The sequence below is a fragment of the Toxorhynchites rutilus genome, chromosome 1 (assembly GCF_029784135.1).
Source record: "Toxorhynchites rutilus septentrionalis strain SRP chromosome 1, ASM2978413v1, whole genome shotgun sequence".
Lineage (NCBI taxonomy): Eukaryota > Metazoa > Arthropoda > Insecta > Diptera > Culicidae > Toxorhynchites > Toxorhynchites rutilus.
This window is the reverse complement of record NC_073744.1, coordinates 86,175,113-86,199,823: the sequence shown is the minus strand read 5'-3', so window position 1 is coordinate 86,199,823 and position 24,711 is coordinate 86,175,113. Positions and strand designations below refer to the sequence as shown.

Sequence of the window (24,711 nt, the reverse complement as noted above, 5' to 3'; positions counted from 1 at the left end):
TGTTTCCCAGAACTTAAATACAGTTTCATACAATATACTGTTTTTCGATTTCGGTTTAAAAAAATATTTAAATATTTTCGAATATTTTTTACTGTAATCAAAATATATCGAAAAGATGAAAAAAAAATTGTGATGTGGGTAAAACGGACATATTTTTGTTTATTTTATTCATCGTCTTCGAGAGTATCGTACAGACTGGTTATACTTATGATATATTCTTAATCCTAGCTTTAAAACAATCTGTAGTCATGTTGAAATCAAAAATTTTGCAGACATTGTTGAAGGTCGACAACGTTCCGAATAATGGGGAAGATGGGCGGGGTCATTCCACGGGAGACGCCGCAATGCACAGCGAACGAAACATTTCTGTACACGCTCAATACGTAAAATCTCGGAAACGTGGTATAGGGCCCAGACCGGTGCAGCGTACTCTAAGTTGCTCCTCACTAAACTACAGTACATAGCTGTTAGTGCATATACGTCGGTGAACTGTGACGCATTCCGACGTACAAATCCCAGGATAGAGAATGCTTTGGAGGTGATAGCAGAGATGTGATCTTTGATCTTGTGATAGGATGGATATTCCACGGTAATTTTCTACGCGCCGCAAGCTTCCTGATTTGTAGATAGGAATAATCTTTGCAGTTTTCCATAGGCTAGGAAATGTTCTTTCCTCGAGCGACTTGTTGAAGAGTATTGCCAGAGGAAAAGCCAATGATGAAGCGCAGTTCTTCAACAGGATAGGTGCTAAGTCGTTCACTCCGGCTCCTTTCGTCGCGTCTAGCTTTTGCAATGATCTTAATACTTCATCATGGGTAAAATTGAAGAAAGATAGGTGGATATGATGTAAGTAAGTAAGGTGGATAGGTAAGTTGCGAAAACATCCATATGGTGGGAGTAAAACGGACAGGTAATGTAATATACGGGGCGTAGAAGTTAATTCGTCATGAGAGGAATCAGAATAATTTTATTCAACCATGGTATGAAATCATTTTGGTTGTACATTAAATGTTGGAAAAATCGAATTAATTAACCAAGAAATGATATCGTGCATTGCAGCAATCCACATTTGGCGATTGAATTTTCGCTTATAGACGCGAGGCACTCCCGAAGAATAGTGTTTATTCTGAATCTCCCCCAAGAAGGTATGACTTCATATGTGAAGTTCTTTCCCTTTTTTGGTGCAGCAGACCATACTTCGTTAGGCGTAAAAATACCCTTTACAAGAATCAACAGTCACAGTGAATGTACCGAAGTTTCAGTTTAAAAATTACAAAAACGAGATTTGTCTGTCTGTCTGTCTCCCTATTGGTTTGAGGTGATACTTGTTCGGTTAACAGACCGTACAACGTAGGTACTATGATCTGTTTTATTATATTTTATAGTTTAATCATAATTAGGATTACTGTATTTAGATTGATGCTAGAAGATATAAGTATCATTAACTTCCTTGAATATTAGATGTGATATAATTCAATTTATATATTTATATATATTTTTAAACGAAAACATTTGTCAAACAAACTGTGAATCTAAAAACTTTTATGTTGTACTTTTATCTTTTCAAAGACCCTTCAATAAAAATGTATATGAAACAACAGAGTAAAACTGATATACAATTATGACGGATGATTGCTTTTTGATTGGCGCGTGCTCTAACTAGCGAACCGCCAACTAAAAAGCACTACAAGTAAAAAAATGATAAATTTTATCATATAATATTTTTCTATATTTTTTTTTCTTGCTTTATTAAATAGATTTTCAGCCGAAGGCTGGTTCATCTCTGATTTTTCTATCATTACATATCCTACAATATAATACTCCTTTTGTCGTTTATGAGTTTTTTTAAGTTACTACTAGGCATGTTTGCAGATTCATAGAAAGATAAGATTCCATTTGATATGTCAATCCTTAAAATAAGCTCAATGGTTTGAAAGAGAAGAATTAAAAAACATAAAATTCATGATTTCTTTCAACTTCAGAACTTTTCAACCATTGAGTCTATTTTTTAAAAATCGACTATTTTTCAAATTGAATCTTATTCTTCTATGAAACAACTTCAATCTTTCATTCAACAAACTCAGAAATTTAGGACTACAGAGAAATGTTAATTATAAAGCTGAGAAAATTTAATTGATTTTCCACAATTCGTTCTTTCATAATAAACATCTATCTGTCACAATTTTAAACCTCACAAACTGAATTGCCAAAATGATAGGTCAAACGAAAAACAGGAAAAGTTTTCAAAAATGGAGGCAAATAATAAAGCTAAGGTGATCATGGATTTTAATAACCATCTCACAACAATTATTGAAAAAACACACACCTTTTTTAATTTCTCTTTCAAATTCTGATAAAATTACACTGAATAGTTAACTATTAAGGACCGCTTTCGAGTTTTCTCGTATTTCGCTTTCCGTCTGTTACGGGTGGATCACGAAATAACCCGTGTTTTCTACACTTGATGGTTAAATCCTTGGTCTGCCAAGAATCTAACAAGGCCTACCGGTGGCTCGCCCTCGACTCATCCACACCGAAGGAAACGATTTCATTCGTGGAATCCGAACAAATGAAGCGTACAAGTTTGCCCCAAAACATGCACGCCCACGCGTATGTCTTACAGATTTCTTTTCGGTCCTTAAAGTGTAATATTAATACTTGAATAAACTTATGTAATTAGAAACATGTTCATATAAACTTTCCCATCTTATCATTCTTCATTAAAGACCTTGCGTCAAGACAGCTAGAAATCAATACACTCTCAAATCAAATATGCCTGGAAAAATTATATTCTTCATGTAAAAAAGCGATGAAAATGTGGACACGTTTTAGTCAGTGAATTGTATGGAGTTCCACTGCTATGCCTATAGTGTATTGTGTGTTTTGGGGTAGGAATTATGTACCCGGGGGGTTTTCAGTGAGCTAATCAACGTGAGATTTAACAAAACTCATGCGATTACCTACATGCCCTGATTTCAGTAGTGGCACTCTAATTGGTTGTGTACGCAGTTCAACTTCAATAACACCTTTTCTGATTGTTGATGCTACCTGATTTCCCAGAATCATTTCAACTTTCAGTGCTCTCGAATGCTTTGTAGACACTTTGTGGTCGTGTTCCGAATATTACTACTTTATGATGCAAGACTTTAGAATGTCTATGAGTATTTTTTTTAATTCTTTATTTGAGAGGCTTTCAGCCTCCTGGGCTGGTTCGCCTAATGACTATGAGTATTAAATATATTTCCTTTTCAACCAAATCTTTCTCCTTCTTTCGTTTTACATTCAAATTAATATGTTCGGTAAAGAAAAACTAACAATTAATAGTTCAGGAATACCCACTAAAGTCGTACAAATCATGTTCATGCTCTAATCATCTTCGCGCCCTCTCTAAAAATAGTGTCTCGGAGTGAAGAATAATGCTTCGGGATAAGTCATGTGTGTCCATCGTTTTGCTTTCTCATATGAAATCTGTTCACGGTTGGAATTTACCGCCCTGTAGCTGTCGCGATACACTGTTCTCGCGATCATGGAACAGAACTAAACGCCGCATGACAAAAATAGGCTAGTAGAGACCAGGAGAAATGCTCTGTTTAGCATGACTGCGACATGGAGTGAATATCTTGCGATTAGTGACATTGCAATTCCGAAAATAGATTTAATTGCCCAAAGTTTACACCCAAAATTGAAACTTACTGACGGTGGTTTGGCGGAAACCATCAAACAGACTCGTCATGCGTTCTACGAACAGTATCTAGTCACACATTCGACATTCTCATTTTTCGATCCACAGATTCCAAGCCATATCAAGATAACTTCAATTTGCTGATTAGTTTATGTCAAGATGCACCGCTTGCAGCGTTAATAGTCAGGACTTCAATCATAAAAAACCGTCGTTCGCTCGAATCGTTATCAAATCTGCTTTTAGTTGACCACCCCTGCTTGGTTTTTTTCTCCTCCAGCTCGTTCAAGTGTCGCTACAAATTATTACCGATGTGTACACAATTGATAACAACTCAGCCCGGTTTGAAATCGATTCCATTCTTCGGCTGATAGGAATTGATGGTTGTTGTGTCAATATTTGAGGTATTTTACACGCTTCTTTTATGGCGACCAGATTCGAAACCGTCGTATGTGAACATACTATCTCTGGTTAGAACACGCGAGAAACCATATATGACAAGTCGGTGTAACTGATTCCATGCTTTGCTGAAGGTGCAAAACACATGACCAAACTATAGATTTTGTATATACGATGGACACGTTCCATGGCAAGTAGAGTACACATTTGCATCGATGAATTTAACAGTAGAGTGCTGAATCGTGCGATTGATACATTTCATTCTAATGACTCATATCTCAGATGGTAACTAATCTAAAATTTGTATTCCTTCTTTTTCAGCTGAAAGTGATCTGGTTTCGTTCGCTCAGATCAAAACCCACTACAGTACAAAGTACCGAGTTGATACCTGCCTATTCACTGCTGAAACACGTTCGGAAACTCTTCAGGAACTCTACGATGCGGCTGCCAAAACGCCGGTGCCGGCCATCGCCGAGATGGAACGCATCGCATGTAACGGATCAGGAGGAAGGGGCTCGGACGCCTTCCTATGTACGCCAGTGTTGGGACAAATGCGAAGAAAGCTCAAGTCTAAGGTTGACATGGAAATAGAAACGAGACTGGTAAGCAAGATTTTCTCTCACCGCAACGAATTCTTATCATTTTCATTTCTCATTAATCATATTTGATTTTTTGATTTTTGACCGACATTGTTGGTGTGTTTTGTTACTTCTGCTAAATTACTTTGTTTGAACTCAAGAACTTACTTTATATTTGTCACAGTCAAGGGGAGACCCTACTCTGGAAGGTCGAAAAATAACGAATTTCCATGATAATTCCCCGATGTTGGATATAAAGTTGGGTGTTGGGACATTTTGGTGATTCGTTAAGGTATTTTTGAAGATGTATTTATAACTTTTTGGATTCCAATTTAGTGATTATTATGAACACAACCGTACCGACTATCCTCAAACTTTAGTGTCATCAAACAACATTCCTGCATATTTGTAGCTGTACTTTTTTTTCAATCTTCAACTGTTCCGGAATATTTCTTATTTTTGCTGTGAAAGCAGTGACATACCGTTTTGGGTAATTTATGCTACATATGAATAACACCAACATGAAAAAATAAAATAACAACAAGTCGCGGTAAAATACAGTGTCATACTCGTAGAAGTAAGTAGATAGCTCACGTTTATGCAATTACACGTAGGTACAATGTTCTCTTCCTGCCTAAGTTTATCTCCTGCAGCGGACATTCTGGCATAATAAAAGTACGGAACCAAGTTTATATAGCATGTCGTCACTATTCTCCGCAAATGGCGAATAATTATGCTATACACATAGTGCCTCCGCCATATGTCATACAAGTAGTATTGGTCGGAACCGGCATAACACCCGTTGGGCAGTTCATGAATACTGTACTGTTTTTATTACATGAAGCAACGGAAACTGTTCATTAGATGTAACCATAAATGCGTACTGGAAGAAATTTCATAGAATTGGAAAAACGTGTTTAGTTTAGGTGTACACGATTCAAGTGTACTCCAAAAGATGCTACATTTTTGAACAATTGATTGATATTTTGATGAAAAATATAACGCTTGTTTATATTCTTGGTAGTAAGTTCACGTAAAGCGGTGCAATTCAAAAGAGCTTAATTTGATGAAAAATACACGACCTGGGAAAGAATTGAAGAATAAAATAAAAACAATAAAATTTAAAAAAATAATTAAATCGCAATGACATGAAGCGAATTGTTTTGGATCACGTCGATCATTGACCTAGAGAAAACGGTTGTCCGCTCAATACCTTATGTGGGTATTGAGAGTAACGTTTGGAGATCACGCAAAAGACTTGCGAAATGCTTCTGATCTGAGTCACTTCAGGTTGCCGTAGTCGAGCATTGAACTAGGTTGGTTTCCTTTCAGGTCTGCTCAATGGCTCACAATCGGATATTGCTTGACTGGAGCTGCCAATCTCAAAAACAATCAGCTCTGCAAAAATCGAACGAAAGTTTTTCCGTGAACATTCATACAATCGACAAAAAAATATAAAGAAACTGAATGCGACATCGAAATTTTTAGGTGATTTTTTTAAATGTTGTAACTTCGTAAAAGGAACCTGAGCCTGTAAAAATAAACGATTTAATGAAATTTCCAAATCTGATGAATGTGGAATGCAGCTTACAAATCTACTGCAATCAATAACTCGAAATTTTGAATTTTGCGACTTGGTCCGCTCTGACTTAACACCGACCAAATGTACATTAGGGTAACAATGAAAATGATCATTCGGAGTTTTAAAAAGTTACCCCATAAAAATGTTCCCCACCTCGAAAAACCACACAAATTTCAACCTCTGCGACACTAGTGAATGATGACCGATTAGGCTAATATTTTGCATTAAGTATTTGATCGTGTGAATCAAAATTTTGCACGAAGTTCCATATGAAAAATCGACATGATTATTTTCATTAGCACCCTAAACCATACGTTTTGCCTCGTGTTCCGAAAAAAGAGTGTCGATTTTTGACAAAAAAGAACGAGATGATAGTAGATCTCGATGTTTCATGCAACTTTAAGACATTTGAATGTAAAATCGTTGATGAAAAGACTGCTCGACTATTCTAAGGCTTTTACCAGTTAATTTCCCATTTCAACTTTTCTTCTATTGCAGTACGAGTTATGGAATCATACATGCGTGAAATAAGACAGACATTTTTTGTGGTGATAACTGTTCAAACAGTGGTCTCAGGTCCCCTAGACTTGTAATGGGCAGTCAGAGGACTGTCGAAAAGTGCCGTCAATCTCCAAATCATCTTTCAAAGTGATTTGCATGGGACAGTATGATAACACAACAGTGTGAAAAATGTATGCTGGTCTCCGATTGCTTTACTGTTGGAATAATTTGCACTTACAGATTATACAATGTTGATGATACAGTTTCCTGGCATATTTAGCTTATCCAAAGCCGTTCACACTACCTTGTAATACCAACCACCAAAACGACACATCACGCTAATTCATTGTTCGATCGTGGTATGGAGAACTAGAATATATCACAGCCCGATGTGAAGCATTCTCTGTCGGGAGCATCAACTTTTGTAACCGAATAATTCAAATTTATTCATATTGATATACAGGGTCTTTCAGATTAAACGCTCACGCAACAAATTTTAATGACTTCTACAAAAGTGAACCGATTTTTATTTTTAAAAAACGAAAAATGAAGCTAATTTTATGACATTTTCGATGTGAACCCCCCTTCTTCGATAACGCGTTTTAAACGGTGAACAAAATTCTTCATTAATCTGAAAGACCCTGTAATAGAATAAATTAGGATAATTATTACCAGCCAAATCAATTTTGAGACCGCTGGTTGAAATGTTTCAAATGATTGAAATACAGTAAGGCAACTTAATTTTTTGACGTAGAACTACGTCTTTAAGGAAGGGTGCCAAATAAGAAAACTGGTCACGTTTTTATGAAATAAAGTTAACGTTAATAACTATTTTTACTGTGAACGTATTTTCATGATTTGCATACCAATCGAATCAGAAATTCTCTAAGATTTGTTTGATATGCTATACACTACAATTCAATAGTTTCTAAACGGTTTAAATTTATGAAAACTGGAAGAATTTCCTTTTCTCCCATACATTTGTTCTGCCGATTTGTGTGCCAACCCTACCCGTATTTCGAATGCTTATAACTCGAACAAGATCGGAAAGATGTTTGCATCAATTGATAAGAAATATTTCCACGCGTCTAGCACAATTTATAAAATGTTATTTTTCATTAGATGAACAATTGAATAACTGTAAAATGTCAAGCGTTATCTAAACGCCCTAACGGCCATGTATTGATTGGCCCGATTTACGGTTTCCCCAACACAGACTTCAAAATCGATGTACCTGTGGAAATCCGCTTTGCAAATATACATGCAAGTCGGGGGTATTTTTTTCCCACTGAGCTGTGTTTCTCTAACGCGGCCTTCAAATTTATTGTTCCTGGGGGAATCCGCTTTGCAAATACATGCAAGTCGGGGGTATTTTTGGTTTTGAGTACTTTTTTACTTAGTTGTCGTTGTGCATACCGGAATATGTTCCCTAAAAAGTACTTTTAAACTGGGAAGCCTAGGAAAATCGTCATTCCAGATACTAGAGGTGAATGAACTTTCGCGGTTCGAGAACTACGTAAACACGAGATGTGCAATAATTTCAGAGGGAAATGTAAAATACAATGATCGTTTGACAATTCTTCCGTTCACATATTTTGGTAGTCCTAGGCATCATATAAACCGTAAAAGGACGTTCATCCAATTTATTTGTAACGAAGAACATAATATATAGCAAAAATTCCGATGCATTCTAACATAATATTCGAAGTAGTAAACAGTTGGATAACATAATATAAGAAGCAAAAAAAAATGTTTTTGATTGATGCAAAACTGTTCATGATTACTCAAAAATGCGCAAAGACTTTTGTATCACCCAGGAGCATTTATAACCCTTTCTTATGCCCATATAAGATAATTTTCGTAGACGAACATAATCAGTTTTAAGTAGAGGAAAGTCTGAAAAAATTGAAGTGAAATGAAACAGATAGTAGTTTGGCCGGATACCGAATAACTTCTAGGCCTGATAGCCGGATCCGGCAGTCGGATATTCGGCTTTTTATTTGCGAATACGAAACTGGATGACACTGCACTTGTACATAAAGCGAATAAAGGATTACTTTTTGGAAGAAATAAACGCATTTTTCCATAAAAATAATGAACTATGAAGAAATTTCCCGTTTCCGTAGATATCCTTCAATAGAGATTCAAGTTTTCTGCAAATAATCTTCAACAGTTTTTTTTCTGATTAGGATTCAACTACTTAGGAGAAGTTCAGAATAACTTAATTGAAAACTTTTTAGACCTGAGGATCAAGTCAGACTATTAAAAAAAATCCCGTTGCTATCGAAATCGAGGAAATGTGAATCACGTTTGCGTTCGATTCTAAATTTGGTGGCCATTAAAATCAAAGCAGTCAATCGAATGCAAGGATTGCTAGAGTTTATCTTTCAGCTCCTTGCAGTAGTATTATAGCAAAGACTGTTGTCTGAAGTTAGCCTGGTTTACGAAGCAAAGCGTAATCGGTTGTCATCATCAACTTTCGAAAATTTATTATTTATTCATCATAATAACAACCACTGGGTAATATTGAGTACTGTTCATAAATGAATGTTATGAGCAAATATTAATTTAATTTAAAAAATCTGGCATTTCAGTAATCAAACCTTATTTTGAATTATGGATAAATGGTTTTGTTATGCTACGCTAGCTAGCTAATGAGTTATTTTGTTATGATTTATGTTGTTTTTTTTATATTTGCTTATTTTTTGTCGGCCTATTTTCGCCACTTCGGTGCCAATCACCGACATCAGGGAGGCGACTACACCTGTTTCTACCTATCAGACTCAACAACTCATGAGCCGGGCCAACTACTTTTACTTTCCTTCCTTCCAGAGATTTTTCGCCTCAGAAAATCCCAACTACGCCAGATGGGAACCCAGGCCGATCGGATTGTGAGGCTACGCTAACCACACAACCACTGGCGCCATCCGTTATTTAGGTTATGTTAATTAGAAATTGTGAATTTTTCTAATATCCGGTATATAGCCTGATAGCAAATATTGGACGGATAGGCCGGATATCCGTTTCATCTCTAGTATCAATGTTTATTTTATAGTTGCTATGTTTGACTTGGTGACCGGAATAAATCGCCACAGTAAACAACTGCAACAGAAACAACCGCTTAGAAAAAGTGTAGTAGGCTAGAAATATTTGGCGCGGGAAAAACATCATGTGCCTCACATTTCTATTATAAATTTATTCTCTTGTTCTCGTTTTTCGAAATTTATTCTGAGGACAATGTAATGGGGACGAAGTCCCCATTTGGCGAGGATAAGGAATCGAGGCGGCCCATGCCGCCAAGATGACGCAATCCGAGTCCACCGCCGACCCGCCGTCGGAAGCGGCGGTGTCTCGCACGCAAACCTGGGATCCACTGATTGCCCGGTTAGTTTGAAACATAGGATACGATCCTTTAGCAATGTCCGACCGAGCTCTAGCGAGCGTCGGACGGTATACGTCTGCCCGGGGCGTTACGTTTGCCTGGGGCGATACGTTTGCCCGGTTAATTCTTGTTTTGAAATACAATACCGCGCCACAATATTTATAGCCTACTACACATTTTATAAGCGGTGGTTTCTGTTGCAGTCGTTTTCTGTGGCGATTTATTCCGGGAACCGTTTGACTTACTTTATCTTCAAATGGAAATTTCTCAGGATTTTGTTCTTGAAACCAAGTGGAAAGATCGTCAAAAAACATCAGGTTGAAGGCATGCGTATTTCATAAAGGAAATTGTCGTGGACTGTAATACAAAACAATCCGTACATTGCTTTTCCACAAGCTCCTTTTTATCAAAAAATAAAATTGAGATCCAAAATGAAAACTACCAGTGCTACCTCATTTTACGGTACATATTTGTTTGAAAACTTACTGGAAACATTTATTCGAAATAATGTATGCTCCAAAAACTATGTCTGTATTGTTTACTTTTACATCTTAAAAAGTTACGTTATATCGCGGTTGTCTTATATCGAGGTATGACTGTATTACGCTACTGGACATTGAACAAACAAACAAAATGAGGCAACTGCTCAGGGTGATGTTCTAAGGAAGTTTAAATTTGTTTTTGCTGATAAAATATCTCTCACATTTTAGTTGGTGTTTTGGCCATGAGAGAAGTCGCAGCACGACTAATGCCAAAAGAGCTCAATTTTCTTCAAAAATTTCATCCCAATCAAGTGACATTTTTAATATTAAATTAAATTTTGAGTGGTTTTTTCCTGAATAGTTCGTGGATTTCCCAGCAACTTTACGTTTACATCATATTTTAATCAGACATCTAGATTTCAAGTCATTTTTTTTGCAAAAAAGGTCAATGATTCTGGTTGCGTTTTTGTAAAAAAAAAAATCAGTCGTAATTAAAATTGGTCATCTGATTATAAAAATTGTGATTTTAAGTAGCTGGCACTATGTTTATAGAGTTTAAAGGTCGAGGCAAAGGTCAGCTGATTTGGCATGGAATTGCTCTATATAAAAGTACACAAGAATCCTGCGAGGTTATTGTTAAATTAGACAAGCTGCCATTATAGGAGAGACACTCTTCAGTGGACAATGGAAACCACCCAATTTCGTCCTATCGAGAAACCTTGGGTTAGTGTTAAACGAAAGCTAAAAAAGAGTGACAAGTTGCCACGGGATGCGGCATAGATGAAGAGATGGTAGAAAAATAGCCGGCATTGTTTTCTTTGACCAACTGTGTGTTTCAAATCTTTTTTCTTAATGTCATACGCTCAAAATCTAACCGAAGCAAGATTTAGTATCCTATTCAGACTCAACAGTACATTCTTGATTTTCTTGCATTTCGATGTCCCCATAGAAGTTTACGACTTGAGTTCGATAACGTTGACAGAGTCGGTATTAATCTCCAAAGAAATTTCAAAGTAGAATCTAGTCCACAACATGAACCAATCGAAATTGTGCCAGTTTTTTGCCAAAATATTTAAAGATCAACAGCATATTTATGATCAGTTCCTGACGAAAATTGCTGCATTTATTTTTTATTCCCCATCTTACTTCCAAAGCGATATTAACTAATCAATTAACAGAGAAAGACAAAATATATTCTGCTACGCCTGTTTGTTGTATTTTCTTACAGCCGTCGGCGGTGGAAGATCTACGAAAATGGACGTCTATAGAAGCTATCGGGGACATCACCGTCCCTCCAGATTGCACAGTGCGTGTTCCGGGCAATAATTCGGTAATTTCCAACAACACTTCGCAGAATGCCTCACCCTCATATCAGGCTGCAACGAGCAGTTCGTTCGATGAAACCGATGACATAATCGTGGTAGAAAGCAGCTCAGCCGCGACTGTTGGTGGACAGGACACACCGCTCGATCATAGATTACCTTCCCCAGAGGAGCAGTGTCAGATGATAGCGCTCAAGTATATTCATATTTCTACTTGTTCCTAGCGTGGGTGGTGAATAATGATTGACCCTCGTTATAGATTTCCTGCGGAAACAGTCAAAGTGGACATCTCTGGACGAAGGTTTGATCGGATGTGTACTACCAGAAAGTCACTGCTGCATTTTGTGTCCGCAGCTGAGAATGCCGAGTCTAACTCACCCCAACCAGAGGGTATTGAGGGCGAAACCATTAGACGGCGATCAAGACCGCGACGATCGAGAGGGAAACGACGAAACACGATCGCCGGGACGGACGAAAAGGCAATCGCGGAGGTGGTTAACAATGGGTAAGTGATATCGTGATTTCCTCTGCAACCGATTAAATAACAAAAGCTGTACAACATTTCGCATGTTAAACTCATTCCCAAACTGATTGATCGGAACAGAATGGAAACTCTGGTCTTCACATACCAATCGCCATGCACCCTCACAACGGTGACCATGCGCTCATTTCTGTTCTGTTCATTTTTCCCATCGCCCTCATGGCTGCATGACAATTTTTAGATCTATCGCGTGTGATGAAGCTAAATGTGTATATATTTTTGATGTTGTTTAAACTAATAAGCCTTGTTTTTTGACGTTTGAAAATGCATGTTTTTGGGATATTGTTCGTCATGAATTAAACAGCCAATAATATTGCTCGTGCCCTTAAAAACTCCAGTATTTCGAATGCTTTGTAAACTCCCGCGTACAACGATAAACAAAAGCATACGTTCGTGTTTGTTCTTTGATAATGAGTAAGGTGTCAACAATATGAGTTAAACATGGATAGATGGAATTACCGAAATGATGAGCTGAAAGAATGAAGTCATTGCAGCAGATGTCTAGACAAACTTCAAAATTTCTACATTGTACGCCAATGTGGGGTTTATGAATCAGAGAATATCAATAGACCGGTCGAAATGATTGAATGGCGTACGATGACTATCTTCGTTTAAAAAACTTGGTTTATAACCTGCCTTTTTTTGGTTAAGCGCAAAACATTCAAAGAAAACCAAAATGCCGATGTTTCATAACTATAGAACCAGATGTCACCCCTCCTTTAACATAATTACTCCTTCGCAAAATTAAAGTCATTTTCGCATGATTTACAAACTTATAATGCCTTTGAGCAAGCTGCTGGATTCCTTATTTCCAAAAGTGCTGATTATTATATTACTCATCAATAACAGTTCTTGATACAGAGATCAAATACGGAATGTTCAAAATATTAATGGATTTCTCCAAATGAAATATACATTAATTACAATGCAAAACTGTATCAATGAAGCGATTATCAACATTTGTCAGAAACATGACTATACTTACACGTGTAAGACCATACTCGAAAAAATGCAACAGATAAAAATGATCACCAAAAATTCATTTGAGTATATTTTTGAAACTTTCAGGGAATAAATAAACACATATTAGCTATGTTTTTTAAAAGTTGGTTAGTTCACCCTCCTCTCCTCGGCTAAATGCCTGCACCTTGGACTTAACGCTACCCATAATTTCTTGTGCAACTCTTGCGCCATCTTCCTTACACACTTTCATTCACTCTTTCTTCACAACCTGGTCGTTTTTGAAGACCTTCCTTATTTTCCGAAACTTGCCCTTCATGATCGCTCGGAATTTTTCTATTGGGCGAAGTTCTGGCGAGTTTGTCGAATTTATGTCCTTCGGCACAAAAACAACATCGTTGACTTCGTACCACTTCATCACCAGTTTCGCGTAATGGCAGGATGCCAGATCCGGTCAAAACAGAGTGTTACATTCATGGGACCTGAAGAAGGCAGCAGGTGCTTCTGAAGGCATTCTTCTTTATATATTTGGCCGTTGATGGCTCCGGTCGTTACGTACGGCTAGCTGAATTTGTCGCTCCCACAGATCGCTTGCAACACCAAGTATTTCTTGACAAATTTGTCGACCTTTTTCTTCCAGATGTCCAGGCGGGACTTGCCGACGAAAAACTCCAGGCCGGGGATCTGCTTGGCGTTCGATTTAATGTGCGTCTCGTCGTCCATTACGATGCATTTCGACTACACCGACAACTTCCGGTACACCTTCCTGACGCGGGATTTGGCCACCGTATTATGTTTGTCGGTTCATTCAGACGCTTTCCTTACCTTGAAGATTTGAAGTCCAGTCCATTTCATTGTCTAATGGACGAACCCGGCGAAAAAATAGACCTTGGCCAGCTCGCCGCTGGATCATCTGGGCCTTCTTGAACGAATTTACCACACCGGACACAGTCGAATGGTCAATTTACAACTGTTACACGATTTGCCTGTGGGGCTGGCCTGGATTTTCCATGATAGCGCCCATATTTTTTTGTCAAAGCTTTCGTTGCTTGGAGCCACCTCGTTAACCACTTGACAGTTTATGATGAAATTTTGCACATGTAAACATTACACTCCAAAATTTCATCAATTTTACCCATGCAATAAAAAGTTATATACAAAAGAAGCTGATATTAACTTATATTTTGGCCTGACTAGGTTGAGGTTATTTTCGACGAAATCCCCTCCATTATCGCGAGCACTTTTCAACTGAAGTGATAGTTTGTTCACGTGGCTACACAGATCCTTATATTTGCTTTAATGTGTGCCTGCTTGTACATCTTCGAGTACTCGATTGGAACATTTTTGTGAGCCGTTGCTGATATAACTTTGGTCTGGAGATCCATCCTTACGTACATTTAGACGTCCGTTATAAGCATCCATGTTAATTCCTTGGTAATTCGTACAACTTCCCAGTGTGTGTTTTGGGCTCCATCGTACGATTTGGCTGTTTACTGGTATGAAATGAATTGAAATTGTATTTTTGGCGACATCTATATCCTGAATTTCCCCTAATTGTATTCTATCGCGACTGTCGATCGTGTGGCTGGGTTCAGAATACCGCGTTGCACGTAACATCGCTTCAATAGTTGTTTTTTAAGATATGTGTTTCCATAGAGGAGATGGGGGTAAGACGAACATGTTAAGGAAAACTTCAATTGCATCTTTGGATACTCATGTTTTCAAAAATTTAGAAGCAGTTTATTACAATTCAATATACTGGTTTTCAAAATAACTGGCCAAATGTTTTAAAAAAATGTGTTTTTTAATGTTTTTTCTGAAATTAAAACAAGCCGAAAAGTAGAACGTTTTTATCGGTGCGGGTATAATGGACATCTAGTGAGGGGAATATGGACAGGTTCATAATATACGAGGCGTAGAGGTTTATCGCTCGTGAGAGGAATAATTTCACTCTCTCTCAGTGTTTGTCCGTCCAGTAACTGATATAGAACAAAAAGAGAAAGCAATATAAAAAAGAGTTCAATATTCTTCTCTTCACTTTCTATCATGCATTGGATGTGATTGTCCATTTCAACACCACTTACCACTTTACCACTTGAATGAATTTACTTTTCCGTACCTACCTAATATCGCTTCTCTGACAAATCACAAACCGAAATATAATCATTAGCGAATTCAATTTTGCAATTAAACCACTCAAAATTCTCAATATCGAAGCCGCAAAAGTTACATCCACACGCGGATTCTCTATTCCACTTTTGATCTATATTCATTGTCATAGGATGGTTCAAATATTATAGAATAGCATGTAGGAGGGTTTCCCATCAACAGAAATTTGAAATTCATAATGTAACTATACAAATCAACCACCTGTCCATTATACCTCCACTGTCCGTCTTACCCGCGGCTCCCCTATAGACGCGCACAATGACGCATCACCTCGTTTGCATCGTTGGAATAGGTGTTAAACTGTGTTTCTAGGAGTAAAATAAATGAAGCGCATGACATGAATTGGAATTACAGATCAAATAGCTGAAGGAAGATACGCTTCGTTTCTGTTTACACAGAAATGACGTGTGCGCTAGATTGTAATAACAAAATCGACAGAGTGCATCAGCCGAGCGTTACAGCAAGTGATGACAGCCGACGCAATGTAATGCACACACGGCATTCTGATACCAGTTCAAGTACAAGTTTTTGACCTATTTCAACGTCAATTTGAATTCCACCGTTATCCACCCGGTGAATAATATGATTTTTGACATTCAAGCATTGTTTGTATTATCTTCGAAAATTGGTTTAAGTGGTCAACATCGAAATGACCGTCTTTGGTGCGACGGAGCCAATTACGACACATCGGTTCACTTAGAGCAACTATACTCAACCTGAGGCCCGAGGGTCGCATGTAGCCCGACGTTCTCTTCTGGTTGGCCCATCTGGTGTTGCTTTATTTTAAATAATTTTGTATGTGTAACAATAACGAAAAACTAAGTAATAATTCCCCTTCTATTGACGTAGCAATACGTTTTTTATTGATGGTGCCAAATCAGAAAACAGGGAAATTTTTTCATGAAGCAGTAACAGCAAGTACAGTGTTCGTTCTACGGAAAATGTGGATAAATAATATATAACAATTCTAGCACCACCCGTTTTGATTTTATTGAGTATATATAAGCTATTCGCAATCCCACAGCATTCCCGATTCATCATTCATCCAGTTAACGACCAGTCGGCAACAAGGATTTTCAGATAGTCTTTTTCAAGGCCGAGTGTTTAATTCAGTTTCCCAAATTGGTCTTTTTCAAGACTAGAGGCAAATAGTCTCAATCATTGCCACAGTTTTGCCTTATGCTCTTTGTATGCGCGTAAGCATATTCCAGATGAAATTTAGCAAATCAATAGCTATCTTAGCTGCAGTCCCTTGTGGACTAGTCTCTACAATTCAGCACAATCAATCAATCAACATTTTTACGTCTGAGTTGTTTGTGCATCAAACCACTTTCTTCGGTGTTCAGTAAATTTTTGGGATCAAGTTTTTTAATTGCGGGAATATCATGTCACCACCACGGGTAGTTGTGGCTAGGACTTTACCCCGAAACATGACTACATTGATTCGTTCATCCGGAGAGTAGTCTGAAAAATCAACATCGCACAGCTCTATGAATTTCTTATCAATTGGCTGAATCATTTCCCTAGGAACAAGATTAAGAAAATTTCCAGTAAAGTAGATTCGGAGGGAGTGATTCATATCTGTCAAGCACTCTTTGCACCACTGCTTCTAGTGAAAGCGATCTAGTCGCGCATTTTCTAGGGTTTTGAATCAAGAATTTCTCGGCTCACATCACGCTCACTAGTCTGCAAGGGACTGCAGCAAATTGATTTGCTAAATTTCATCTGGAATATGCTTTCGCGCATATAAAGAGCATAAGGCAAAACTGTGGCAATTACACTTCATAATGAAGTGAGTTGCCTGGTGAAGTCATGTTCCTTCCTCCATCAACCCCGTAGCCAATCAAATAAATTTGGTATGCAATTTTGTCTCTCTTGAACAAAGAAACCATCTCCTCATACAACGTTCTCAGTATACCATCATTCCAATAGCTAGTACTGGCAACTAAGGCTAGTGACTTTTTGTTCGGTAGATCCGTCGATTCTTCGAAAAGAGTACACTCGTGATCACAGCAGTTGCATTTGGGCTTCTCAGTCGCAGCATGCTTCAAAAAATCCTTCTATCCTCCAAGACGTTTTATGTCTTTAAAACATACTTTGCAGAAACCAGCATGCTTATCTGTACTCTGAGAAAGCTAGCTCAGTCTGATCTCACAATCCCTTCAGTGAAATTAGTGATGCCATTTTGAATAACCGGTTTGATAAAATTAGCATAAACTAGCTCTCCAAACCGACTAAATAAGGTTAAATGTGATTGCAGATTTTTTTTAAATCTAGAAAATTTTGGGCAAAGCGCGGAAAGTCTAAACTAGACGAAGGATGGTCTGCATATATGGATGCTTTATAAAAGTCTGGAAGTCTGGCAACCGTGCGGTGTTGTTGAAATCAAGACGGGTATATGGTACTAGGTGAGGCCGTTTCGTCACTAAGTTGGTTAGGGGAGCGGTATATGAAAACAGTTCGCCATGGCGAACGAAAATATGCATGTAGGCATGTTTTTGAATTCTTTCTTCGTTTTATCTATCAATTCCTTCTCAATTTCCACGACAAAATTGTTGGAGTAGATCTTACGCTTAAGGTTTGCCCATAAATTCTCGATGAGACGCAGCTGGGGAACGTTGGGCGGGTTCGCCGACTTGGGTACCACATCGATATTCAGTCACTCCATCTCCTCTAACGATCGCTTCAAGTAGTGGGCCGACGCCAGATCGCGCCAGGACACCACATCTTCGCCCTCATGGTATTTATGATGAACGACTCAACTTCCGGCAGGCACTTCGTACTATAAATTTCCCCGTTCACGGCCAGTCGAGGGCTAAAGAAGAGCGGCTTTGACATCCCCTTCTCGCTCATTGTCAGCCACAGCAGCACCTTCTTGGGGAACTTGGTGTGTAAAATAAACTTCACTTTGGAGCTCACTTCCTTAATTTAAAATACGTAAAGTAAAATACGAAGTGCCCTGCCAGTCGTTACCATCCAGGATGAGATAGATCGCGTCGCCCATCACCACCGCCACGTCACGATTCGCCGAGAAAATCGACATGACCGTCTTATTCAACCGCTGTCGCTGCGTCATCCATTCCACTTCCTGACATGTATTTCCATGTTCGCTTGGTACTTTTCCACTATTTGCCGGTTGCATCAACCTCCTGGCCAAGCGCACGCAGCGATGTAGAGACTTTTCTCTCGATCTTCCTCTTCAGCATCCTTTGGAGCTTCTTGTCGCTCAGGGCCGTCGGTGGTGCTTTCTTCCGATGCTCTGATTGTTGTCCAATAGTGTCAAAATGTTGTAGATGCCAGAACGGGCGTATCCGGCGTCCACAAAGTGCCGCATGATGTCCGTTTTCGACGCGGCGAGGTACCGTTCATTGAACGCGCACACTTCTGAACGGAGTAGTTTCACTGTTTTCGCCATCACGGTTAGAGTTCGACTGATAGAGCTGTCATTTTTTTTCTGCTGACTCATGGGTTACTATGATTGATGCTGCATGGGTAGTTTCGTCAGTGCCTGTGAAGGTAAACCCATGAAAAATCGGCAATGTTTGTCCATTTTTTTATGCAAACGTTATTTCTGGCATTTAGTCGAAATCTTGGTAGTAATCCCAGTTCTAGGTAAGGACATTTCGGAGGTTTTGTTTATGAAATTTGTCAGGTGGCTTTTGGTGAGATTAGAATCAATGTTCACTGAAAAACATATTAATTATAAAAGAAATTCTAAGATCACAAAGATCGGAAAGATCGAAAAGAAAAAAATCGAATCGATCCAAAAAATTGGAAATCGGAGTAAAAGATCGATCTTCTAAATATCGATCCAAAATCTAGTTGGAATGCGTCATGGTGAAATTATAATAAACCATCCGACAAAGAGTTCTCGTTTCAATTCAAATTTTTGGCTGTAATAATTTTTTTCAAAACACTGTAAAAAAGCAAACGGCTGCTCCTCAATGAGAAAACGTTTTTAATACGCATATTATTGAAACCGTCAAACCATCCAAAGTTGATGTAATATTTCACGTAACGGGTGATAATGTGGATGATATGCAGTCTATTAACAGCATTGCATCGCATTCGGTCCGTGGTTCACAATCATTCGCACGATTTTCGCACCAATTGAAACGATTTTCTATGTATAAGAGTCATTCCATACCAAATTTAACAAGTTGCTGACCAATATCATGAACACTGCCATGACATTTTTTTTTCTCGGTTTAACGCCCGTGTCATTATAATGTACAAACTATCGTTATACTGGAGTCATTCGCTAATCACTGCACCCTTTTAATCTTTCTCCAACAGGGACGAAGCTACTACTTCTACTACCTTACCTACTAACTTGGTGCCTCGTAGTAAATCAAGCGACATACTCAGGAAAGAATCCACATCATCACCAGCAGACAACACCTACAAACACACCACTAAAACGTCACACTTTAACTCCCTGAAACAGTGGGGCCGCAATCGACTGAGAATGATCAATCGCGAATCGAAAGACAAGGTACAAGATATTGATGACTTCAATATCTCTGATACGACTAGAAACAGTAAACGCAAAAACTCTGACAAAGATACAAAACTTTCGCACGAACGAAAGCCTTCCTATTCGTCGTCAGATAGGAGCATTAATGTCGCTACTGCCACCAGCGTTGCCACCAGCATGCCGGCTTCCATAAATCCAGTGAAACTGCGAGAGTCCTCTTCTATTCGCCGACAACGTCGTACTGCACTCGGTAACAAGGATGAACCCCACTCATCTAGTGGTAATTGGAGCGCCAGCTCGGAATCCGGGAGAACATCTATTGGGAGCGAAATTACTACCACAACTCAGCCTAAATCTAGTGCTTCCAGCACTTCCTTGAACCACAATCATCACACTATCTCCAGTGGACCACCCAGCTCAATCATTAGTCGTCGTAGGTTTCTCAATACTTCGGCCTCTAGTAGTGTTACTAGTGAGGGAACCGTTACTCCAGATCTGCAAATGTATGATTATCACGATGAAGGTGGGGAAACAAGCTCGGTATATTCGTGTGACACTGAGGGCTACTATACTTCGTTTCACGTAGATTCTGGGTTGAAGACATTGAAAGAAGAAGAACCGGCAACACCTCTCCATTCAACGACGGCCCTTTCAAGTACAACTTCTTTCGAAAGTTCAGGAAATCAAACAGTTGTTTCACCGGAAAATGAATACGAACTGTTCGGAAAGGGTTCAACTTCCACTACTACTAGCTCTGCAGGTACGATCTGCACTGTCCTAGCGGATAGCCATCGGAACTCTTTACATGGACCCGCCGTTCCGGAACGTAAAAGTTCACTGACAAAGCTCAATCGCAGCAACAGTACAGCCAGCAACGGGACACTCGAGCGAAGTTACTCAAGCAGCACCGTTGGTAGTACACTCGAAAGAACCGGAACGATCAAGAGAAATGGACACTTGATACAGAAGGAGGTAGCTGCGTTAATTCATCAGGAAGAGGACGGTAAAAAGAACCGAGTAGAATCGCCTGACAGTGGCAATAACACAAGCTCTTCCCCAATCGAGTCTAACGCCAACTCGAGCCCAACGCAACGAACGAGGAGCTGTTCCGAGTTCGAATACTCCGAATCATCCGACCTAGAGTGCGTTGATCGCATTGAAAGGATTCGCGAGAAAACCACAATCAACACTAGCAGAATACCGTCCATGTGCATTATCACGCCTTTGAACAGCGACGATGAGTGCGGTTCCTTGAAACGCAAAAAGGATAACACCCACGAAGCGTCCCACGATGAATCACTCGATCAGAGGAAAGATTCCAATAGTTTTAAGAAAACAACGCTGCTTCCCTTGAATAGCATGTTTGGTAGACTGAAGGGAGTTCTGAAAAAATCTCCCAGTAAAGATTCGTCAATTTCGGAGAGTGTAAACAACGAAACAATATACGATGTTACGGGAGAATACGTCCGAATCGCCGACGTACAAACCGGTAAAAAGAACCAGCACGCTGGTGTTTACTATTCTAATGACGTAGTAAAACGCAATTTAGCCACAGTTCTCTCGGGAAATCTCAACGAAGAAACAGAGTATGTATCATTGAATGAATTGCCGTGTAATATACGCTGTGAGAGCAACGTTCCCTCGTCGGCGGAGAAACATGATTCAAGCGGAACAGGAAAAACAAATCTTGCCAACGCGGAAGGGGACGATCAAAAAGGGGAAAATTCCGAATGCACCACGAGGCGGGGTGCACGAGTAAAATTGGATGCGCACGGGAAGGTTATCTACAGTTCGGATAGCTTGAAGAGGAGAAAAGGTGCGCACACAACCTTCGCGCCGGGACCATTTGTGAAGGGTGCAAATACACCCTCTTCCGATATCGTACCAGTGACGACGGACATTTCCAATACAATTACGCAGTCAGTGGCAACACCGACGTCAGTGTCCGCAGACATTTCCAAGAATGTCGCTGCATCCCCATTGCTGAGCGGCGGCCTCACGAATAGAAAATCAATTGTAATAAAACCAGTGATCTCGCAATCAGCATTAAAAACGAAAGCAATTACGAACGATAGCACAAACAGAAATATTAGTGGCTATTCGACATTATCACGCATGGCTCCAATTGCAACCATCGTGCCAAACAAAAGTGACATGCAAGAAATTGACAAATTGTCGGCCGCATCAAACATGATATCGTCTGGAGTTCTAAAAGGTGCATACGTGAATGTCCAAGATAATCGACCAACAGCTACGAAACAACATACAATTTTATATACAGATGAACAACAACAACAACAACAACAAACAGGTAAGCTGAAAATTCGAAAAATAGGAACATCTAATGTAGTGAGCACATCGTCAAAAGTTAGAAATGTTATACTGCCTCATGTTAGGAATCCATTGCACGCACACCCTTCCTTTTCTTTCAAAACATTAAACTCTACCGTTAACAATGCGAACGATTTTCATACGCTCAGACGTAATGAGGACATTGACCTAAATAGCAACTCTGCTGTTAGGCGTAGAGATAGCTATAGGAACGCAAATTCTCCAAAAATCGATATTGATGCTAGCTCGTGCGCTTTCGCAGAAGAGGATGTAAATAAAAGAGATGAATTGTTTGGATCATTGGCAAAGGTAGATGCGCTCGTTCTTAAATTTCCTCGTGCACTCGAGCAAAACAGCGACAGAGATGACGGTTACGAGGAGATCAGCGATATCGATTACGAGGAGGATAGCAAATCCATTGCCCGTTCGTTCGAAAGATTGCTCAATCTTTCCGATGAGGTTTTTGGGCTCAACGCCAATAGAAAAGACATTTTGTCTAAAATAAGTTTGACTGAGCTAGACAATACCACACATGAGCATAGTTTCGACGAATTGGATGGGGTTCTGCAAGACCTAATGCCAACTAGCCCGGTCAAGTGTGGACCATCTTTTGTCGTTCCATTAACGCCTAGCAAGCTGACCGTTCCTTCCGACAGTAGTCTGCACAGGGCCAGGGTTCTGAGCTTCAGCGGCGCAATAAATGATCAGTCCACTGATATTTGGTAATCAAATTGTGTCGGTGGCAATGATGTGTGTTGCATTCGGTTTGTGTTTTTGATTTTGGAATTCAGTATGATGAATAATTCAATGTTTAAAATTACTAGCGATAAAAATTACCCAAGAAATTTTGTTGTAAATCTTTAAACCAAAAAAAAAACTTTCGATAAATGTTCATTCATTTTTTCCTTAACCTTATTGTGTTCTTTTAAATTTAAAAACAATTAGGCAATTACAGGGTCTTTCAGATTAAACACTCACGCAAAAAAAATGGAATAGCTCCTTATAATTTTTTTTTCGCTCCGTCGATGGTAACACTGCATTCCCCACTTCGGGACGATCATATTCAACTAATCGTTCAGTCTGATCGGATGGTTTATAGTGTCAAGATGCACAAATTACAAGAACGTGTATTTTTAGTGAAATCGTATTACTCGAGCAACCGAAGCTTTAATGAAACTTTGTCCTCTTATGGTAAGAATTTCAACATTTCTTGCCGTCGATTACTTTCTCTGGGGGTACGTGAAGGACCGTTGCTATATTAATAAGCCACAAAATTTGGAGGAACTTAAAGAAGAAATAACTCGGATTTTCAACAGCATCGAAGTCGTAATGTTAGGCGACTCGCACACCAGAGCAATAAGCAACTAACAACTATCAACATGCAATAAGCAATATTATCGCCAATTGGTTTTTCCATTTATTTTCGTTGATCTCGCACACCGACGCAATACGATATCGCTATCACCTTATTACTAGCAACACATATTGCTAGCAACACAACGTGTCGGTTGAAAAGCAACTTATCGCCCATAATTTGACAAACTTCGTTCATTAGGCAGGTTGTTTGCATGTCAGGCGTTTTTATTGCTTTGGTATACGAAGCACAACAAAACATGTTGCCTGTTGCATATTGCGTATTGCAGCTTGCTAGTTGCATATTACTCCGGTGTGCGAGCCGCCTTAGAGTTGAGCATGAAGATTTTTGTTCACTGTTTAAAACGCGTTATCGAAAAAAGAGGTGGTCACATCGAAAATGTCCTAAAATAAGCTTTATTTTCGTTTTTTTAAAATAAAAATCGGTTCACTTTTGTAGAAGATATTAAAATTTGTTGTGTGAGCGTTTAATCTGAAAGACCCTGTATAGCAATTCCACGCCAAATCAACCGGCCGCTGACCCGACCTTCTGCGGTTTTTTTAAAACTTGGTATTTATGATGGAAGCTTCCCAATAACACAATTTTCATTATTATTACGATTGATTTTTTAAAAAGGCGTAATCGAAATCATTGGTCTTTCTTTCAAAAAATCGTAACTCAAAATCCAGATGTCTGATCAAAATATGATGTTCGACAAAGTTGTTGGAAAATCGATGAACAATTTAGTAAAAATAACATTTCAAATGCACTGTTAAAAAATCTTACTCAAAAATTGAATTTAATATTAAAAACTTATATCTCAAAACTCTCTTCTTTGGAATTAGAATATATTTTAGCTGCTATCTTGTTACCATAAATAGGTATATATGAATGATATTTATGAGTACCAGTAATTGATTTCGTTTTCTTAGAAATCTGTTCAAATTTCTCTTC

At 38.8% G+C, this 24,711-nt stretch overlaps 1 protein-coding gene across 2 annotated transcripts in view; it reads left to right on the top strand.

Moving 5' to 3' along the window:
- The window catches only part of LOC129767788 (uncharacterized), an 83,863-nt gene that overhangs the window by 46,860 nt on the left and 12,292 nt on the right, over window positions 1-24,711 (top strand). For both annotated transcript variants that reach the window (XM_055768980.1, XM_055768988.1), the window contains 4 exons: window positions 4,400-4,680; window positions 11,832-12,121; window positions 12,185-12,430; window positions 19,892-22,383. In XM_055768980.1, the coding sequence (XP_055624955.1) occupies window positions 4,400-4,680; window positions 11,832-12,121; window positions 12,185-12,430; window positions 19,892-22,383 (3,309 nt within the window). The remainder of the gene's footprint in view (window positions 1-4,399; window positions 4,681-11,831; window positions 12,122-12,184; window positions 12,431-19,891; window positions 22,384-24,711) is intronic.